At 48.4% G+C, this 19,487-nt stretch overlaps 1 protein-coding gene across 4 annotated transcripts in view; it reads left to right on the top strand.

Moving 5' to 3' along the window:
• The window catches only part of Mapk14 (mitogen-activated protein kinase 14), a 55,496-nt gene that overhangs the window by 22,866 nt on the left and 13,143 nt on the right, over positions 1 to 19,487 (top strand). For all 4 annotated transcript variants that reach the window (XM_021633438.2, XM_021633436.2, XM_021633435.2 and 1 more), the window contains 6 exons: positions 382 to 440; positions 8,884 to 8,995; positions 9,635 to 9,664; positions 9,962 to 10,009; positions 11,362 to 11,476; positions 11,921 to 11,992. In XM_021633438.2, the coding sequence (XP_021489113.1) occupies positions 382 to 440; positions 8,884 to 8,995; positions 9,635 to 9,664; positions 9,962 to 10,009; positions 11,362 to 11,476; positions 11,921 to 11,992 (436 nt within the window). The remainder of the gene's footprint in view (positions 1 to 381; positions 441 to 8,883; positions 8,996 to 9,634; positions 9,665 to 9,961; positions 10,010 to 11,361; positions 11,477 to 11,920; positions 11,993 to 19,487) is intronic.

Here is a 19,487-nt window from a genome sequence, read left to right on the forward strand (position 1 = left end):
TAGTTTTGTAGTTTGACACTCCAGGGGATCCAGTGTCTCCCTCTGGCCTCCACAGTTACACTCACACTACATAAGGCGGGAACTAAGAGATCAAGGGTTTTCATGCTTAAGTATTGTGATAAACCAGGTGTTGAGACACTAGTGTGAATCCCACATTTGGGGGCAGAGGCAGGACGATCAAGAGTCCAAGTTAGCCTGAGCCGTATGAGATGCTGTCTTTACACCCGCAGCCCCCGTATCGAAATGTTAGCGAGTGTAAAACAGACACGGGCTGAGAAGGAGGTCGGGAACGAAGCCCGTGTGCGGCTGGACTCGGGCGCCTCTGCCTGAGCCGTAGGAGGCCTTGCTTCCCCACCCGCTGACCCTTATGTGTTGTTGCAGGTGATTGGGCTGTTGGATGTGTTCACACCCGCAAGGTCGCTGGAGGAGTTCAACGATGTGTGAGTGACTCTTTCGCCTTCGCAACCTCAGCGAGAGGATAGGGATGAGCAGCCCACAGTACTGCTCAGAGTAGTCTCTATCCACCTCTTCTGGGCTCCTGGGGGACGGAGCCATAACCTGAAGATTATGTAGGTAGCATTTTAACATGTTTACCATTCCAGGCACAGTGATGAGTCCTTAGAAAAGTTCCACAGGGGGAGAGTATAGGGAATTTGACTATACGTTTTTTCCTAAAATGCCAGTCACATAGGCGTTTCCCTCCTTGATCCCTCATGGATGGGGAGGCGATGCTGAGGCCACATGCTGGTACTTGAAATACTGAGTTTTTGTACGGAGCCGATGGCAGGCCCTACATGTTGGAATAGACTTCTTCTGATCTGCTGCCTCCTGGAAAGCAGAGCCTGGAAGTCCCAGGAGCCAGAAGTAGAGGGTCAGGAGAGAGGAGGTGGGGAGGTGGGGAGGCGGGGAGGCGCTGATACGTAGATGTGTTGTTAGTGAGCCAGTCAGCACTGGGAGCACCTGGGCTGGAGACGAGCAGGATACAGGAAGTTCTACCTGTAAGTCCTGGGAAGTGCCGGATGTAGAGCGTGCCTCAGATGGGGCCACTCTTCTGATCGCTCAAAGGCTTGCCCCGTTGCTCACTCATGCCCTCCCAGGCTGAGTGGCACACAGGTGACAGCCAGACGGACTCCAGCAGGCGCCCTGTGTGCGCCCAGCCTCCCACGCCGTAGCTTTCCTAGTATCCGATTAACATCCTGTATTACCACCTTGACAGCATCTAGGATCGGGGCCTCTGAGCTTGCCTTGGGGGATTGATTGTCTTGACTGTTACTTGGTGTGTGAAGAGCCATATAAACTGGCTGGGACTATTCCTTGGGCAGGATATCTGGGCTGTGTAGGACAGAAAAGCAAGCTGATGAGTCATCTGATTCTTCTCTGCCTCCTTGCTGGCACAGTGGAGGCAGCTGTCTCGGGCTCCTGTTTCTGTGACTGCTGTGATGACCTGTACACTGAAACTGTGACCCGAGTACAACCTTCTCCCTTAACTAGTGCTTTTTTCAGGGTGTTTATCAAAAGGAACAGCCCTCACCCCACTCCAGAGACACACTGTGCTGTAAGAGAAGAAACGTGTAAAGCATGTTCATTGTAAAAGCCAAACAGAATTGTAGGTAGTTATTGCTCTTCCGTAGCTTTCTGTATTAGTCAGCTTTCTTTCTCTGTGACAACGTAACTGAAGAAATTACCTTATGTAAAGAGAAAAAGGGTTCTTTCGCCTTCTGGTTGTAAAGGTTCCAGGTCGTAGTCAGGTGGGCCCGTGGCTTTTAGGCCTCTGGTAGAGGGGCCAGGTAGCGGTGGTTGGGAGTGTTAGTATAAAAGAAACCACTAGGGAAAGGCAAGCGGAGCAGGAGCACCTAATTCTTTGCTTGCTGGTGCTGTTGGCAGGAAGCAAAAGGAAGGAGATCCAGGACTCCACAGTTTTCAAAGCCTCGTCCCTAATGACCTAAGCTTTGCACTTAGAGGTTTCACTGTTCCGAGAGCACCCCTTGGAAAGGAAGCCGTTGACACAGGTTGTGTGGGGTCGTCACTCACCGTCCATAGTGTCAACTTCACAGGTGACCCTTCCAGTGCAGCCAGCTTCTCTCCGCTCTTTGTTTGGGCTATGCGTCAGCACCATTTACTCTTTTCCCACAAAACAAGCAGGCAAACACATTTGGCTCCTGTATTATGTTTGTAGAAAAGGGATAAAACAGTGAGAAATGAGTGCTGAAGGTGGAACAGGAGAGGAGAGGCAGCAGCAGGTTCCCCCCAGCCGAACCTGGTGAGAACACACGCGGCAGGAGGACAGGCAGTTTGCCCCGTGTAGGAGCCTGACCCTGCAAGTGAGGGTTTTGGAGCAAGCAGGAAGAGCCTGCAGTAAGAGCAGCAGGCCGCGTCAACCAGAACAGGCGCTGCACACACAGCTGAGCGTAGGCACGGAGCCCTGCTGCGGGCTGTGCTTGGAAAGAGGATGTGGTGTGATCAAATGAGGAACAAGTGCTACTGCGGTGTTTCTGTGAGTTACTCTGAAAAACATTGGAGCTGTGTCTGAGTTTTAACCTAAGATTTCTGGTGAGAATAGACTTTGACAGAAAAAAATTTTTTTGTGGACCAGCAAGTGTTGTATTTTGGTTTAATTGAGCATCCTGCAATGAAAAATGGACTTTTTTTTCCTACACTGAAAAGGCCTTCATGAAGGCCAATGTCTATTTGAAGGTGTAAGTTGTTTTGTTTTGTCTTTCAAAGCAGGGTTTCTCTGTGTAGCCCTGGCTGTCCTGGATTCACTCTGTCGATCAGGTTGGCCCTGAGCTCAGAGGTCTGCTGGGACTAAGTGTGCACCAGCACTGTCCCGTGGCCTCCCGGCATTCTTAACCAAGCTGCCTAACCTAAGTGGGCAGGGGAGGTGTGAGGAGAAGTTGCCTCAGTTTTCAGGAGAACTGACCTGTCGCGGGTTAAGTGGAAACAAGTCAAGTCGCTTTCTGTTTTACAGCCTTTTTTTTTTTTTTTTCTTACTTTTCTCCTTTCTTTTCTTTTTTGTTTCATTCATTTATTCGAGACAGGGTTTCACTCTGTATTCCTGGCCAACCTGGAGTTCACAGAGATCTGCCTGACTCTGCATCTTTACTCTTTATTTATTAGTTTATTTTTGTGATGGTATTTCATGTATCCCAGGGTGGCTTCAAGTTTACTCTAACCAAGAATCACCTTGAACTCCAGATTCTCCTGCCTCTCCTCCCCATGTCGGGATAACAGGCATGATCCACCATACCTAGCTTATGCAGTGCTGGGCAGACAGCTGTGGGCTTCCTGATGGCAGGTAAGGGCTGTACCTCCACTAGCTTAGCCACACCCAGCCCTCTGCTTGTTCTTGAGGAGACACGGGGGTCTTGCATTCTACTGTGATCTGGAAGGTGCAGGGTACTCAGCAGCCCTCATTCTGCTGAAAGCAGCGAGCAGCTGATCGCCAGGCTGGCCTTGTACCTGAGGAAAGGGCAGTCCCTAGTGAGTTTGCACAGGCTGGGTGACTTACCTAGAGCTAAGGCGTCAAGTCAGTGAACACTTCTGGGTTTGCATTTACTGATTTTATTCAGGGTTTGGATATCTGCCTCTGCCAGACACAGTTCTCACCCTTGAGGAAGATACCAGGCATGCATAGTCTCTAGTCATTGAGCTGACATTATTGATGCGACAAAAGGAAATTTAAATGACCGCATCTTGTGCAGTGTGGTAGTTAGCAGAAGCCAAGCGTGACCTGGCTCTGTGTACTCTCTGACCTCGTGTAACTCACTTCCCACCTCTGTCTCTCTGTCCTGTTTCTTTTCCTAATACAGACAGCCTCTGCCTGCTCTCCTCTCGTAGCACTTGCTGATTGGCTTTTGTTTCCCTTCAGTCCCGTACGAGAGTCTTCGGATAAGATGAGCTCGCCCTGGCTGAGCTGGGGTACTGAGGCACTGCCTGTTCCTTACTCTGTGTGGTTCTTTGCAAATGTTGTCACCACAAAGTTCTGTTTTCCTTTTTGCCTTGTAAGCTCTGTTAAAGTGTTGTGCTTTCCTTCTTTCTTGAGTTGTTAGCATTTAGAGCAGTAGCAGACCTGCCTGCAGGTATTATTTGTGGAAGAAATGAGTGTAGAAATGTAGAGATCAGTCCACATAGCAAGTTCTGGGACTGCCAGGGCTACGTAGATCCTGTCTCAACAAAACAAACATGGCCTACTCAGGTGACTGGAACCTGCATAGTCTGTGGTGTTAGCTGGGATTATGGTAGCATCGCACAGCTCACAGAGGGCTTGAGCGTAAAGGTTGTCACCCGACACGGCACTGATCGTCAAGTGAGGAAACAGATTGAAGCCTTCGTTGTCTATGAACCTGAACAAGACTTCCTCCTCCTGGGAGCACTGGTTGTCATTTCCTCTTACATGTCCAAGGTCATGACCAGTACCTGTGTTCTATACAAGACACCAAAAGTAAAACTGTCCCAAGTTGCTTGAGGTCCCCTTGCTCCGATCAGCTCCATCGTGGCGTTTCACCTGCCGTCCCCTCATCTGGACTGAACGCCACTGCTGCGTCCTGCCAGCCCGACCCTGCACACGGGGTGGCCGCCCTCCTGCTGTCCTTGTGGACTTGTGGGGGCGGTAGTGGTTGGACGGCATGCTTGGCACTGTGCATCTCCTCCACCCTGGGCGGTGTGTCAGAATAGTGAGTCTAGGCTGGGTGCCAGTAACAGAGAGGATACCTAGTAATCTGTGCTTCATAGGAGAATGGTGTGTTATGAAGTAAGCTGGTTAGACCCCAGCTTGGCTAGTGGGTGGTTCTTCTGTCCCTCCCTATTGAGCACTCTGGTCTCTGTGTCCATGCCAGATAAGAGCCTGAGCATGCACATTTCCTGTAAGACACTCCAGTACCCTGTCTTATCAGTACTGCTCTGAGTTGTCCTAAGTCGTCCATCTTAGTGCCCTTGTGGGCCAGACACCGCTCTGGATGCTTGAGGTCCACTTATCCCTGAGGTTCCAGTGTAAGCCCGAGGAGTGACCTGGCTTCAGATAGAATGGTAAAGGATAGGCCTTCTTGAGGGCGTGGAATTTCTGCAAAATTTCAAGGAAGAAGGCAATGAAGAGGGCTCAGGGTAAAGGCATTTGCTTTATATCCTGACCTGGCCTCAATCCCCAGAGCTCTCATACAGGTAGAGAGGACAGGGTCCATGAAGCTGTCCGCTAATACATTACTAATAAATAATAGCATATTTTTTAGTTGGAAAGGAGATCAATCCATAGTTATCAAGGAGAAACACGACCCAGGCAGAGTGCAAAGGTCCTGAGGCAGAAGACTACATGCTGTGTCAGAGCTAGAGCAGGAAACGCAGTGTGCAGCTCAGAGCCAATAAGAAAGTAGCCAGTGAGGTCAGAGGTTACTGAGGCAGGGACCGGAAGGAATCTGTGACTTCCTGTGGTGAGGACCGTTGGTGGCTGCTGCTGTTTAAGCCCAGTTTAAATCTGGAGAGGTGTTCTTCCTTTTCCTAATTGTTTTTGGATAGAGCCCACAGTGGTGGGCACAGCAGGTCATAATAAGAGGTTTTTGTTTAGAGCCTTCATTGTTTCATGTTTTCAGAAGGCATGGGATGGTGGGAATCTTGAGCATTGGTACCACCGAAGCAGGACTTAGTAAAGGAGGCGCTGGAACAGAGCACAGTCTAGAAAATCACCAATCCTGAGTCCCACCTTGTGCTCATCCAGTGTGTCTCGCTGACTTGTCTCACTGGGGACATGTGAGAGACTTAATTTTAGAGGACACCACTGTCTCAAGCAAGAAGCAAGATTGGAATCGGGTCGTAAAGTTGCCTTTTTGGCCTTCAGCTTATAATCTCAATGTTGTAAAGATGAGGTATTAGATAGCTTTCCAACTGCAGTGCGCTCCAGCCTTCCTTAATTTATTTTAAGAATTTACTGTTTGGTCCAGTGATAACGTCAAGCGTGTCTTCGCAGATGTCATTACGTACCCTTGCCAGCATCCATTACTGTAGAGACGTACGGCTCTCCAGTGGTGACCCTTTGGATTGTCCATTTTGCTTTTACGGTACTGGTGCGGGATAGGAAAGGTACTGAGTTACACAGGGGCAGTGTATTCTAACCGTTCAGTGTGCCTGTGTGTTCATAATATGTGTTTGGTAGCAGATGCATGTGTCCTCTGATGCATACACGGAGGTCAGAAGACAACTTTGGGGGGTGGTTCTTCCCATTCACCTGGGTCCTAGGGATTGAGTCATCTCAGTAGCCCTACTCAGTGCTCTCATGTTTATCAGATTATATGCCAGTTGGGGGTTAAAAATCTACAGTTCCTGGAGCAGGTGTTGTGTTGCGTGCCTCTACTCCCAGCACTCTGGAGGGTGAGGTAGAATGTGCAGTTTACAGCCAGCCCAGGTCAACACTGAGGCCCTGTCTCAGAAGCTCCAGACTGGGTGTACCTCAGTTTAAGACTGTTTGCCTCAGTAGGGTGCAGTACCGCACACCTTTAATCCCCGCACTCAGAGAGTCAGAGGCGGGCAGATCTCTGTGAGTTCGAGGCCAGCCTGGTCTACAAAGCAAGTCCAGGATAGCCAAGGCTACACCCTGTCTCAAAACAAACAAACAAAAAAAGAGTGTGTGCTTCAAACGCACAAGATACCAAAAATAAATGACTGGGTTGAGGCGGGGATAGTGTTCTGTTCTTGAGTCTTTCTTCATTAAAGGAAATTATCTAGGGATAAGGTGCCCTTGGTTGTTGTGACATCTGTAAACTGTTATGTGTGCACATAAGTGAACGTTCGTGCCACAGCGTGCATATGGAGGCCAGAGGACAGCTTGCAGGGGTCAGTTCTCTGCTTCCACAGTGTGGGTCCGGAGCGTGGCCCGAAGGTCATCGCACCCGGCAGCTGCCTTTGATCATATGCTTTTGGGGCTTGGAACCTCACTCAAATCAAACTACCTTGATGAAAACACTTCAAAGAGTCTAATTTACTCTTTGTTTTTGTGGATGGGGTTTCTCCGTGTAGCCCTGGTGTCATAGAACTTCACTCTGTAGACCAGGCTGACCTCAGGCTCAGAGATCCACCTGCTTCTGCCCCGGAGTTCAGGGATCAAAAGCGTGCGCCGTCAACACCTGACTATTCTTTATTTTGTAAGAATTATTTTAATTGCTGATAGAGGATGAGTGCATGCGCGCGCACATGCGTACAGTGCCCACAGGAGCTAGAAAAAGACATTGGGTCCTCTGGAGCTGAAATTACGGGCAGTTGTGAGCCACTAACATGGGTTCTGGAAACTGAATTGAGGGCCACTGGAGAGCAGAAGCAGTTTCACTGCTGAGCCATTTTTCCAGCCTCTTCATTTACTCTTTAGATTGCATGTAGAGCTCACTTTTCTTTAAAGCAGTATAAACACACAATTTTTAGGAAGACGGCTAAAATCTCACTTTAGAGTCACAACTAGGCCAAATCTTCATGTAACAGGTCTTCCATGTAACAGGAGCAGCACCTGCCCTCCCTTACGGGCTCTGCCTGCAGCTACACTCTGCTCTTGGTGGTCGCGCACGGTGTGCTGCAGGAACCATGGCTGCGGCGAGCCTGCTGGACCTGAACACAGTCACTCCTCACCACGTAAAAACAGGGTTAATAATACCACAGCTGTGGGAAGCGCTGGACTGCCTTGTCCTGCTTCTTTAAACTCAGCAAGGTTATCCCCAACAAACTACAGCTTTTTGCTAGCCATTCCTGAAAAAATATTACACTCTGAAAATCTAAGGACATGGCTATTTTAAGACATACAGCCTAGAAGATTTAAATGAGGTAAGAAGATGAGGGGCTTGCAAGCACACTGTCTTGTATTATGGGCATACAATTAGTTATGCTGTGTATTTCCTGCAAAATAAGAAAACTGAAAGGGGCTGGGGCTGTGGGTCAAGAGCACCTGCCTGGCATTCCTGAGGCCCTGGACTTGATCTCCAGCCTGTTTTGTTGCTGTGAAGAGACACCAGGACCATGGCAACTTACTGAGGAAAGCTTTTAATTGGGAGCTTGCTTACAGTTTTAGAGGTTTCATTGATTAACATGGGGGTGCTGAGCCTAATTTGGGCTTTGGAAACCTATACAGCCCCCTCCCTTACAAGTCAACACCTCTTAGCCTAGTGGGGTTATTACTGCTGTGACGAAGCACCATAACCAAAAGCAGGTTGGGGAGGGAAGGGCTCATTTCACTCCCAGTGGAGGCAGAAGATGAAGCAGAGGCCTCGGAGGGTGCTGCTCACTGGCTTGACCCCTGTGGCCTGCTCAGCCTGCGTTCTTCTAGAACCCAGAATGACCAGCTCGGGGACGGTACCACCCGTGGTGAGCTGTGCCTCCCAATCAACCAGCAATTAAGACAATGTGCTGCAGGCGGATCTTATGGAGGCATTGTCTCAGCTGAGGCTCCCCCTCTCCTGATGACTGAAGCTGTGTCAAATTGACATAAAACTAGGGAGTAAACCCAATCCTTCCCAGACAGTTCCGGTAACTTTGGACCAAACATTCAAATATATGAACCTGTGGGGACCATTCTCATTCAGACTACCATAGTGGCACAGGCCATCACCCTTGCATTCAGGAAGCAGAAGCAGGAATCAGAAACTCAGGGTCATCTTTGCCTAAGCATGGAGTGGCCTGGGCTGCGCAAGACTGTCTTAGGAAAGGCAAGACAAAGAGAAAGGAACCAACCTACATGTGCATCTTTCTGGTCCCCCATGCTTGCCGTTTTCTCCTCACTGCAGCTTTCTTTATGGAACCTAGGAAAGGACGTAGCACGTAGGAATAGGTCTAAAGGTGGTGAGACGAGCTTGCAGGGACAAAGCTGAGGTTTGGGCTGTCGTGGCGGGGTGTAACTCTCCCCGTCCCCGTCTCTAGGTACCTGGTGACTCACCTCATGGGGGCAGACCTGAACAACATCGTGAAGTGCCAGAAGCTCACGGATGACCACGTGCAGTTCCTCATATACCAGATCCTCCGTGGGCTGAAGGTAGGTTCTGGGCGCGAGTTCTCCTTTCCTTCTAGTAAGGACTCAGAACTGTCTTATGAAAAATGTAGAGTGACGGACTCAGCTGACCCTGCCGCTCTTGTATTTCTCAGGCCACACTTTACTACAAAGCAAATGTTGTATCGTCCTTTCCCTTGACTCTTTAGTCTGAACATTCGGGGGAGGTGTAGCCACGTTGAAAAGTTAGCATCCTGATCAGTGCGGTACTAAGGTTTTAAAATGCTCCTCCAGCCTAGGCTGGCCTTTTTGTCCCCACCCCAGACTTGAGAGGCAGAGAAAGGAGGGCAGTGTGGGCTGTAACGAGTGTCAGGCCATCCAGGGTTGAGCAGTGAGATGGGGCTGAGGTTTCTCCATGGAAGCTAATTGAATTGTGGGACGGGCAGTAAGCTGCTTTAGAGCTAAACCACCTTTGATATTAGCACACAGAACTCTCACTGTGGTCATCGGCAAGAAAGAAGACAGGTTGACAACTCCAGGAGGGGGAGGGGGATTATAGTGAGTGTAACGACCCACTGTGAGCGAGAGCCAGGCTCATGGGCTGAGGGAGCCCAGCCGGCTCTAAGATGTGGCTCTGAGAAGCTGAAGATGCCTTCATTCAACTGACTTTCTTCTTTTTTGCAGTATATACACTCAGCTGACATAATTCACAGGGTACGTATGTGCCTTAGGTGGTAATTACTTGGGAAGTGTGGGCGGCCTCTTTCAGAGATCTCAGCCTTGGCCTGTAGCTATTGAACTAGTGACTAGCTGAAACCTTGCTGTCTGTAGTCGGGTAGAGGAGCACTTGCTGTGTTGCCTGCTCGAGGTTGATTTGGCTCGGAGACTGACTATAGCTTGGAGGTCTGCCCATCTCTCTGAGGCCTTCCATGGGTCTGCACCCTCAGCACGCGCAGGCAGGCACTCGAGGGCATCATCAGGTTGATCCTGTTCTCTCTGCTTCTCTCCTAGGACCTAAAGCCCAGCAACCTAGCTGTGAACGAAGACTGTGAGCTGAAGGTAAAAGAGAGAGACGGAACTGTCTGCTTCCCCTTGAGCATTCCTGAGCTGGCCAGCCAGACTTAGAGAAAATGATTTATAAGCCATGACTTTGTATCTGAAAAGGCATTTGTCCTTAGGGAATATCAGTCTGTTGGACCAGGCTAAGCATGCTGTTTAAATGACCTTGGAAGTAGATTTTGGTATCTTGTTTTCATTCCTTAAAGAAAGTTAAATTCGAGATATAGCGTGTTAATTGTAATAAAGGGGTATTGTAGCCTAAATGTCAATTATGCATTTCTGGAACACTCATTGTTAAATTGCTTTCTAAACTCAGAATGATCCAAATAAGGTCATTAAGTGAATTAGCCATCTGTAAAAGTAAGTCAGTAACATTACATTTTTAAAAATGAATTTTGAAAAAACATGCAGGTGGCTGGAGAGATGGCTCCTTTCTCAGCACCCGCATGGTGGCCACAACCTTCGGAATCTAGAGGATCTGATGCTCAGTTTTTTCCCCGTGGATGCTGTATACTCTTGGTGCACAGATAGACATGCAGGCAAAACACCCATACACATACCATTAAAAGTGAAAAAACAAAAACCAGTGGAATACATGATTTTAAACTTACGTCTTTGTAGGGTTTCAACGTCCATGTTACTACAGTTCTGACATAGTAATCTCCATAGCTTAAAAAGGGTCCAAGTGTCCCTCCTAGTAACCTCACCCCTCATCCTTCACCCTGATGCAGGCAGCCGTCGATGATTTGTGACACTGGATTAATGTTGTGTAGTATTTTCTAAAAGTGGAATCGCGTGACCCTGTGTTATATTTTTCTTCTGTGCGCTGTGCTTCGGTGTTCTCATTCTGCTGCTCAGCTGTATTCTGTTTCACAAGTGAACAGCACCTGTAACCCGTCTCCCTGTTAGAACACTTGCCACTGTTCTAGTTTGGGATCTAAACTGTCTTGGACATCCCTGTGCAGACCTGTGTGGCCGTGTTTCTGTTCTGGAGTAAATTCCTGGTGGGGGACTATGTGCTTTGCTGGCAGCTTTGTTTTTATTTTTACTTTATTTTATTTGGTTTTTCAAGACAGGGTTTCTCTTTGTAACAGAGCCCTGGCTGGCCTGGATTTTGTAGACCAGGCTGGCCTCGAACTCACAGATACCCGCCTGCTTCTTCCTCAGCCTCCACCTCCGCCTCCTCAGTGCTGGGATCAAAGGTGTGCACCACCACTCCCGGCTGCTGGCAGCTTTGTTTTTAAAGTTGTTGGAGTGCGTTGGCCTTGCATTCTAAAGGAAGACCCTGTTTTCTTTGTCATGAGGTGGCAGGACTTGCTGCCCATGTGCTTGATCTCTGCTCTCACCCGCAGATCCTGGATTTTGGGCTGGCTCGGCACACCGATGATGAGATGACAGGCTACGTGGCTACCAGGTGGTACCGGGCTCCTGAGATCATGCTCAACTGGATGCACTACAACCAGACAGGTGCTGCTCCGGTCGCCTGTCCAGGCCTGACCCACACACGGGAGGGGGGCTCTTCAGCATGGCGTTCAGATGCTGGCAATCGGGGCCTTCCTTCTTAAGGTTTCTGTGTCATTCTCCCTGTACCTCTACCAGAGGAGAGTGGACTCGAATCTTAACACCCCAGTGTTTCCTGGGAGGATCTGTGACTTTACCAGTAAAAAAGTTTTTCCCCATAGTGAGTTGCTTATTCTGCTTATTTTAACTATATTCTGATTTGTATGACCTATGGAGCCCTTCATTGTGTGACAGTTTTAATAAGCTTATTTATTTCTATAAAAAAGTGACTGTTGAACCTTTGGGTATCTTAAATGTTTATTCAAATCATTCACTCCCAATTAGAATCCAGTTTGTGGTCGTGACTGAATAGAAACCATGCCTATGCTTGTGTTCTCATTACTGTTCTAGTGGATATTTGGTCCGTGGGCTGCATCATGGCTGAGCTGTTGACCGGAAGAACGTTGTTTCCTGGTACAGACCGTATCCTTTAACACGTTTGGCCCTGGTTCTCATCTGTGTCCGGCTTTCTCGGATGTGCGTTTCCCTTACTTACCTGTGGGGAAGACTCAGTTCTTTGCTGTTCAGGCACTGCTTTTGAGGTCTGACTTCTTGTTGAAAAGCTCACCTTGCCAAGAAAAAGCGTTGGGGGTTGGGAAAACAACCCCACCCCCAAGCTTAAAACTCACCTGTCGTCTTTTGCAGCGAGTCCTTTGTTAATGAGTTTACTCTCCTTGAGCAGGCCCTTGGCAAGCATGCAGGTGTCTTGCTCTCACATTGGCTTATGTACTTACACGGGCTTCAGGCCCCAGTACGGACACGCCTGCTGACTCCTGTCCCGTGTGCTGCTTACAGCCAACGGTAGAAGTGAGAGGAGAGAGGCCCCATTGTGCTTGTGTTTCTGGGTAGAACAGCCCATTTGAGTCCCGTCCTTACCACCATTTGGGCTGCTGGCACCAAACACCTTTCCAGTCTGCTGGGTGCTGTTCCATGGCTTAGCAGTAATACCATCAAATACAGTGTGTGGGAACTTGCGGCAGCTCTGCTTGGGGAGGGTGTTTAGGCAGAATGTTAAAACAGGTGTTTAAAAATCAGTCTTCAGAGGCTGGAGAGATGGCTCAATGGTTAAGAGCACTGCCTGCTCTTCCAAAGGACCTGGGTTCAATTCCCGGCACACATGGCAGCTCACAACTGTCTATAATGCCAATTCCAAGAAATACGGAACCTTCACACTAATGCACATAAAATTAAATAAATGATCTTTTAAAAATATTTAATTAATAAGTTATTAGTTAATAATTTATTATTTATTAATGAATAAATAATTTTTAAAAATCAGTCTTCAGGAGGGGCTTTTGCAAAACCTGTGTAGCCTGCAAATGGTTTTGGTTGCGCTCATAGAAATACCACAGCAACTCATGCTTCATCATCTGCCTTCAGGATTGGCTCTTGCCGAACACACCTTGAGACTGTAAGCTCTCTGTCTTTCTCCAGTGACTGATGCCAGGGTGTCTGTCCTGACAGTTTTCTGCTAGACAGGGTCTTTCATGAAGTGAAACCTCTGCTTTGCAGGTAATGCTGTCTGCTCCTCTGCGTGTTGCTGGACCTGGGCCCAGTCTCCCTGTGCAGCTCACTGTTCCTCTCTGCTTGAGGCTCTCACCACCTGGAACGTCTCCCTTCCCTTGAGAGTTTGCTCTACTGTATTACAGTCCACACTTGAGATTAGGGAGGGTTTGTGGCGTCCTCATGCTGTCCTCTGGGCCTATCCTGAAGCTGCCCTCGGTTCTCTTCCCTTCCTTGTGGTGTCTCTCCAGCTGCATAGACACACATACCTTCATAGACAGACAGACAGACAGAAACGTCTGTAGGGAAGCTTCTCCGTCCCTTGCTTTTGTAGTCTGGGTATTCACAGTTAATGGCCTAGGCCCTGGAACTTAGATTCTAGCTTTTTAAATTTTGGACTATGTGGCTTTGATCAAGTTTTCCAACCCCCGTTTCTCTGTTTCCTTAACTATAAGATGGCATTAGTGTACAGCTGAGAGGGTGGTTGTGAGAATTTACTGAGACCAGAGTCACCAGGAAGTGCTTGCATCATCCTTACCAATAGCTGTGTCGGCCATTTGTCATGGGCACAGATAACTGAGAGATTTATTTCGGCTCATGGGTTTAAAAGTTTTAGTCCATGGTAGCGGGAGCTTGTGGCAGAGGAGCTTGTTCACGTCCTGGTGGCCAGGAAGCAGGAGAAAGAGCAATAGAGAAGGCGGGGGAGAGGAAAGCAGACACGAACAAAATACCATTCTAGGACACATTGCCAGTAACCTGCTTCCTCCCACCGGGCCCCACCTCCTGATGTTCCCAGCACAAAGAATAGTATCACAAGCTGGGGATCAGACCTTGAATAGGAGACAGTTGAGGGCCGTACTGTTAACACCCCGTCCCTAGCCGCCGAAGGCCACAGTCGGCATATAGTGCAGAGTGTGTTCAGCCCCTGTTCAAGAGTCCGGACACTCCTGAGGCCCTGAGACTCAAGGCAGACTCTTAGCTGCTAGCCCCGTTAAAACCGGAAAACAAATGATGTACTTCCAGTGGCCAGTGTCATAAACACTCCCATCCAAAAGGAAGGATGGACCAGACCAAAGCAAGGGGAAGGTCAGCATTAACATTCCATAGTCCCACATCCATCTTCGAAGGCTCGGGATGATAGCAGCTGAGCTCCGAAGGGCTTAAGCAGCCCGGCTCCTGTGACCATGCTGGGTGCAGCCGCATGGCCTCTATGGCTCACTGCCTGGAACGCCGTCAGAGTCCCCGCTCTGGGTACTCACGTCTGCGGCCTCTTGCATCATCAGCCTCACCCTTACAGCTTCATGAGTCACGCTCTCAGGCCACTCACAGCGAATCCATGGTGTGCATTGCCCAGCTTCCCTTGGAAATCTGGTGGGTGCCTCTTCCGCCCCTTAGTGCTTGAGTTCTGCATGCCTCATAAAACCACTATGTCAGTGACACCAAGGTCTGCTGCCAACTTGGGCAGTAGCTGGTCTTTATGGACCGTGGCTGCAGTGACCTGAGTAGCTGAGCACTGTGACGGAGTCCTGGGAAGACCACTTCCTAACTGGTCCTTAGTGGGGAAGGGGTCTGGGGGTGCCTCCTCTCTAGGGGTGTTTCTGGCAAGTTTATACTTTACATCCTGGGCCTAGCATGGTTAGGGGTCTCTGCAGTTTCCAGTGTCTCTGGTGTCTTTCCTATCTTCTCTGTAAATTCTTTCTGTTACTGGTCGTAGGCATTTGTTTTGTTTTTGTGTGTGTGTGTGTGTGTGTGAGAGAGAGAGACAGTCTTACTTTGTAGTCCATGCTGACCTAGAACCCACTGTGTATCTTAGGACAGCCTCAGCCTCAAAATCCTCCTCTTGCCTTGGCCTCCTGAATACCAATGACTAAGCCTCCTTGCTTGTTTTTTTTTGTTTGTTTGTTTTGTTTTTATTTGTCTTGTTTTTAAATTTCATTTTTATTTTATGTGCATTAGTGTGAAGGTGTAAGATCCCTTGGAATTGGCGTTACTGACAGTTGTGAGCTGCTATGTGGGCGCTGGGACTTGAACCCAGGTCTTTTGGAAGAGCTGACAGTGCTCTTAACCACTGAACCATCTCTCCAGCCCTCCATGCTTGTTTTTATGCTGTGCCGGGCCTGAACCCAGGGCTTTCTGCATGCCAGGCAAGCACTGTACCAGCTGAGTCACATCTGTAGCCAGTGATGTCTCTCAGTATTCTGCCAGGCTGGTGTTTTGAGTAAAACTAGGAGTTAACCACTTGAGTTTACTTTTTGTTTCTCTTTCTTTCTTTTTTTAATTTGGTTTTTTGATACAGGGTTTTGCCTTGTCTGTCCTAGACTCACTTTGTAGACTTTGTAGACCAGGCTGGCCTTGAATTCACTGAGATCTGCCTGCCTCTGCCTCCCAGGGTGCTGGGATTACAGCTGTGTGCCACCACACCTAGTTACCCGAGTTTAATTTTAACTGGGTGAACCTGAGAGAGTTAGTTTAGCGAACCTCTTCCATTTTAAGGTCCTGATGAGTCAGGAAGTTGTCTTCGCTGTCCTGTTCTCTGGTTTCTGGAACTCCTTTCAAAGTCTGGTGAGCATGCTGAGCCCGCACCAGCCAGCCTGAGAGCCCTGAGGCTCTGGCCTGTGTGGTTTGTAGCAGGCCACTGCTGAGACAGGCTGCAGCTGCTCCTCACTGGGTTTACATGTGTCTCACCTTTAGTCGTCGTGCCTTTGAACTGGTAGTCTTAGCTTGTAGCTGAGAACTGCCCAGTCTGTCTTTTTGAGGCGTTGTAGATGCGTGAAGTGTAGCTGCCAACACTTCAGATGTGTGTACTTTTCCTGTCTATGGCTCATAGTCATGGCCTTGTGTGGTTAATGCAACCTGATGACTGATTTCAGTTTTCTGGGAAAGTAATGCAAAACTCACTGCTTTTACTTCTGCTGTGATAAAGTTTCCATTAAAAAGTTAACCTTCTCAACAATTTTATTACAGCCTAACAGCATTAATTACATTCATGATGTTGGACAGTCATTGCCACTAACTATGCTTATGGCTTAGAGAAAACCCTTCCATTGGCTTGATAAGAGTGTTTATAGTAATTGTGTGAAGACTGAAGCTCTTCTCTAGAAGGCTGTACATGTCAAGAAGTGAGTTAAGCTGACAGAACTCTATCAAAAGAGGGAGACTGCAGACTGCATCTCCAAGGAACTTACTCCAGATGCCAACAGTTTGGAAATGTCTGAGTCACTTAGGTGTTGGGACCACTGGCACCAGCACTTCAACTGAAGAATAGTTGTGCAGCCTTTTCTTGGGTGGCTCCAGTATCGACAGTACGTTTTTCTACCAGAGAGCACAGTCTTGGCTTGTTATTTTCCATTCCTGTGTAGTTGAATAAATTTCCTTCGTGCATAGAAGACACGGTACTCTTTTAACCTCTGAGCCATCTCTCTAGTCCTAACATGGTACTCTCAAGATGTGAACTGTGGTCTGGAGAGACAGCTCAGCAGTTAAGAACATGGCTGCTCTTCTAAGGGACTCATTCTCAAATCCCAGCACCTGTATGATGGTTCACAGTCAGCTCCTTCTCCAGCCGGAGATCCACTCCCTTCTTTTGGTCTCTGGGCATCTTTTGGTCTCTGGGCAGCAGGCACACACTGATACACATAAAAACAGTCTGATGGCCCTGGGTCTGTTCCTAGAGGATGACGTAGAGTATGTGTGGCTGAGCAAACACTAGCTGCCCCCCGTATCACAGCTGCCTGTTGCTTTCCATTGTTGGTCTCCTGTACTTTCCTCGTGGTTTGTTTTCTGTTTGTTTTCTTTTCTTAAACCAAGGGAGGCTTGTGTGTGCTAGGCAGACACTGCACCGCTGAGCGGCAGCTCCAGAGTCGTCCTCATTTTGGAAAGCTGCCTCAGTGGCTAAGAGCTGCAGAAAGCCAGAGTTGAGTTTCTGGCATGCCAGGCGTTTCCCAGCTGCCAACACTTCAGATCCTCTGGCCTGACTGCACACACAGACACAAATACATGAATTAAAAAAAAAATGTTTGATGGAGCTGGAGAGATGGCTCAGGGGTTAAGAGCGCTGTCTGTTCTTCCAGAGGTTCTGAGTTCAGTTCCCAGCAACCACATGGTGGCTCACGACCATCTGTAGTGAGATCTGGTGCCCTCTTCTGGCATGCAGATGACCTATAGATAGAGCATTCATATATGTAAAATAAAGAATTCTTCAATCAAACAAACAAAACCGTTTGATGCCAGGGTTGGTGTCACACGCCTCCAGGCCCAGCATTTGGGAGGCAGAGGCGGGCAGGTGTTAGTTTGAAGCCAGCCTGCCCTACAGAGTGAGTCCAGGCTAGCTGACGCTCACAGTAAAACCTGTCTCAAACAAAGAAAAAGCAAGTATCCTAGTAAATGTTGAGGAAGAAAAGCATTTTATGAGATTGTTGTTTGCCCTCTGTTCTCGAGAACATATCCTCTTAGAAAACAGACTTTGTTTGTCCATACACCTTAAGAAATGTTTATGTGTATGCCAGTGAAGGGCCCAGGTGTGGCGCACTGGTGAGGTGCTGCCTGACGGGCATGAAGCCCTGTGGTGGGCCAACACTTCATAAGTGGACGGCCAAGGCAGGAGTTCAAAGTCACCCTCAGCATGGGTACATAGAATTAAATGTTATCTTGTCACCAGAATGACCTCCTCCCCCTCCCCAGCCACCCAAGATTTGTTCAGCCAGGCAAGGGGGCACAAACCTTTGATCCCAGCACTTGGGAGGCTGTGAGTTTGTGGTCCTCCTCAGTTACATTAATTAATTAGAATTTCTGTGAGTTTGAGGTCCTCCTCAGTTACATTAATTATCTGATTATCCATTATCTTTTCCCCTTAGCTGTTTATTCTGCTTTTGGTTTCTGTTACAGAGAACTAGTTTTTTGTCTGGGGCCTACATTGTCTTTTTATTAATATTTTTGTAGAAAGACTCTGGGAGTTTATGTTAAAGTTTGCAAATGTTATCCTACTTGAAACACGTTTTAAACTGACAGCAGACATACCTTCTAGTGTGGGGGAAGAAGAGCCACACCAGTTGTGAAGGCTAGCTCACAGTGGGAGTGGCAGGCTGCAGTGAGCTTCGTGGCTCTGCGGCATAGCTGGGCGGAAGCTTTTTGGTAGCTGGTACTGCTAGGATTTCCAGGGTGTGGAGCTGTGTGTGTGTGTGTGTGTGTGTGTAGAGAGAGAGAGAAAGAGAGAGAGATGTGCTTTTGCCTCCCTTCATGCAACAGCTTTCAGCTACTAGGGTTTTTCTTTGTAGCATGTTGACTGCTTTCCACACTGGGTGCCCTGCTTCTGTGTTCAGTAGTCTTCTTCACTACTCTGCGTAGAATGTGTTCTTCTGGGTTTTGAGGATAGGTCAGAAGGGGACAGTGAGTCAAGTCTCCATGCCAGCCAGCGTTTGCCAGGCTGCAGAGCTGGAGAGAGGCAGCCACCTGGCCTCAGAACCAGAGTGATCAGACTGAACCAGCAGGAGTGACAGGAGTGACTTGGGCAGAAGGCACTGTTGCAAAAACAGGATGGAGTGAGTAACAGAAACATAAGCATAAATAAGTCACTGGGGAGAAAAGTCAAGCATGAAGTAAAATTCGAGATAAATAATTGCTGTGCGTGTGCCTGTAACCCCAGTACCTGGGAGTGAGGAGAGGAGACTCAGGAGTTCCAGGTCACCTCAGCTACATAGGTGGGTAGAGGCCAGTCTCAAAAAAAAAAAAAAAAAAAACATGTCCACAAAGACTTGAACACAACCTAGAAGGGTCAGTAGGAAGAGAAAAAGTTTAATATAGGGAACGCAGAGGCTGTTCTTAACTTGCGTAAAGAGGCTTAGAATTGCCTGGGATCTTTCTGTGAGTTGAAGCTTTGAGCCCATTCAATTATGGTAGTTTGAGGCAGGCAGGAAAAAAGTTTGGCAACAGATGACAGAGGGGCTTGGACGTGAGGCTGAGTTGCTGGTTGCGATTTTCAGATTGCTTACCCCTGCAGACCAGGGGGAACGGTGAGGAAGTGCCCTGCCTGCTGAGGGGGAGTGAGCGTGCTCTTCAGGCAGCTTGCGTGAAGTGAAGGCAGTCGGGAAAACAGCCCAGACTGTTCCTTCCCCAAACGGCAAATGAACTTTACCTTTCTTCAGGACATCAGTAATTGCACCTGGGTAAGAAGCCTGTCCTTACCCTGGAGAGATGGCTCAGAGGTTAAGACCACTGGCTGCTCTTCCAGAGGTCCTGAGTTCAATTCCCAGCAACCACGTGGTGGCTCACAACCATCTCTAATGAGATTTTATGCCCTCTGCTGGCGTGCAGGTGTACATGCAGGCAGAGCACTGCATATATAATAAACAAAACCTTAAAAAAAAAAAGAAGCCTATACTTACCCACTTGATTGAGGCACACACTGTAAATCCACCTG

The sequence above is a fragment of the Meriones unguiculatus genome, chromosome 16 (assembly GCF_030254825.1).
Source record: "Meriones unguiculatus strain TT.TT164.6M chromosome 16, Bangor_MerUng_6.1, whole genome shotgun sequence".
Classification (NCBI taxonomy): domain Eukaryota; kingdom Metazoa; phylum Chordata; class Mammalia; order Rodentia; family Muridae; genus Meriones; species Meriones unguiculatus.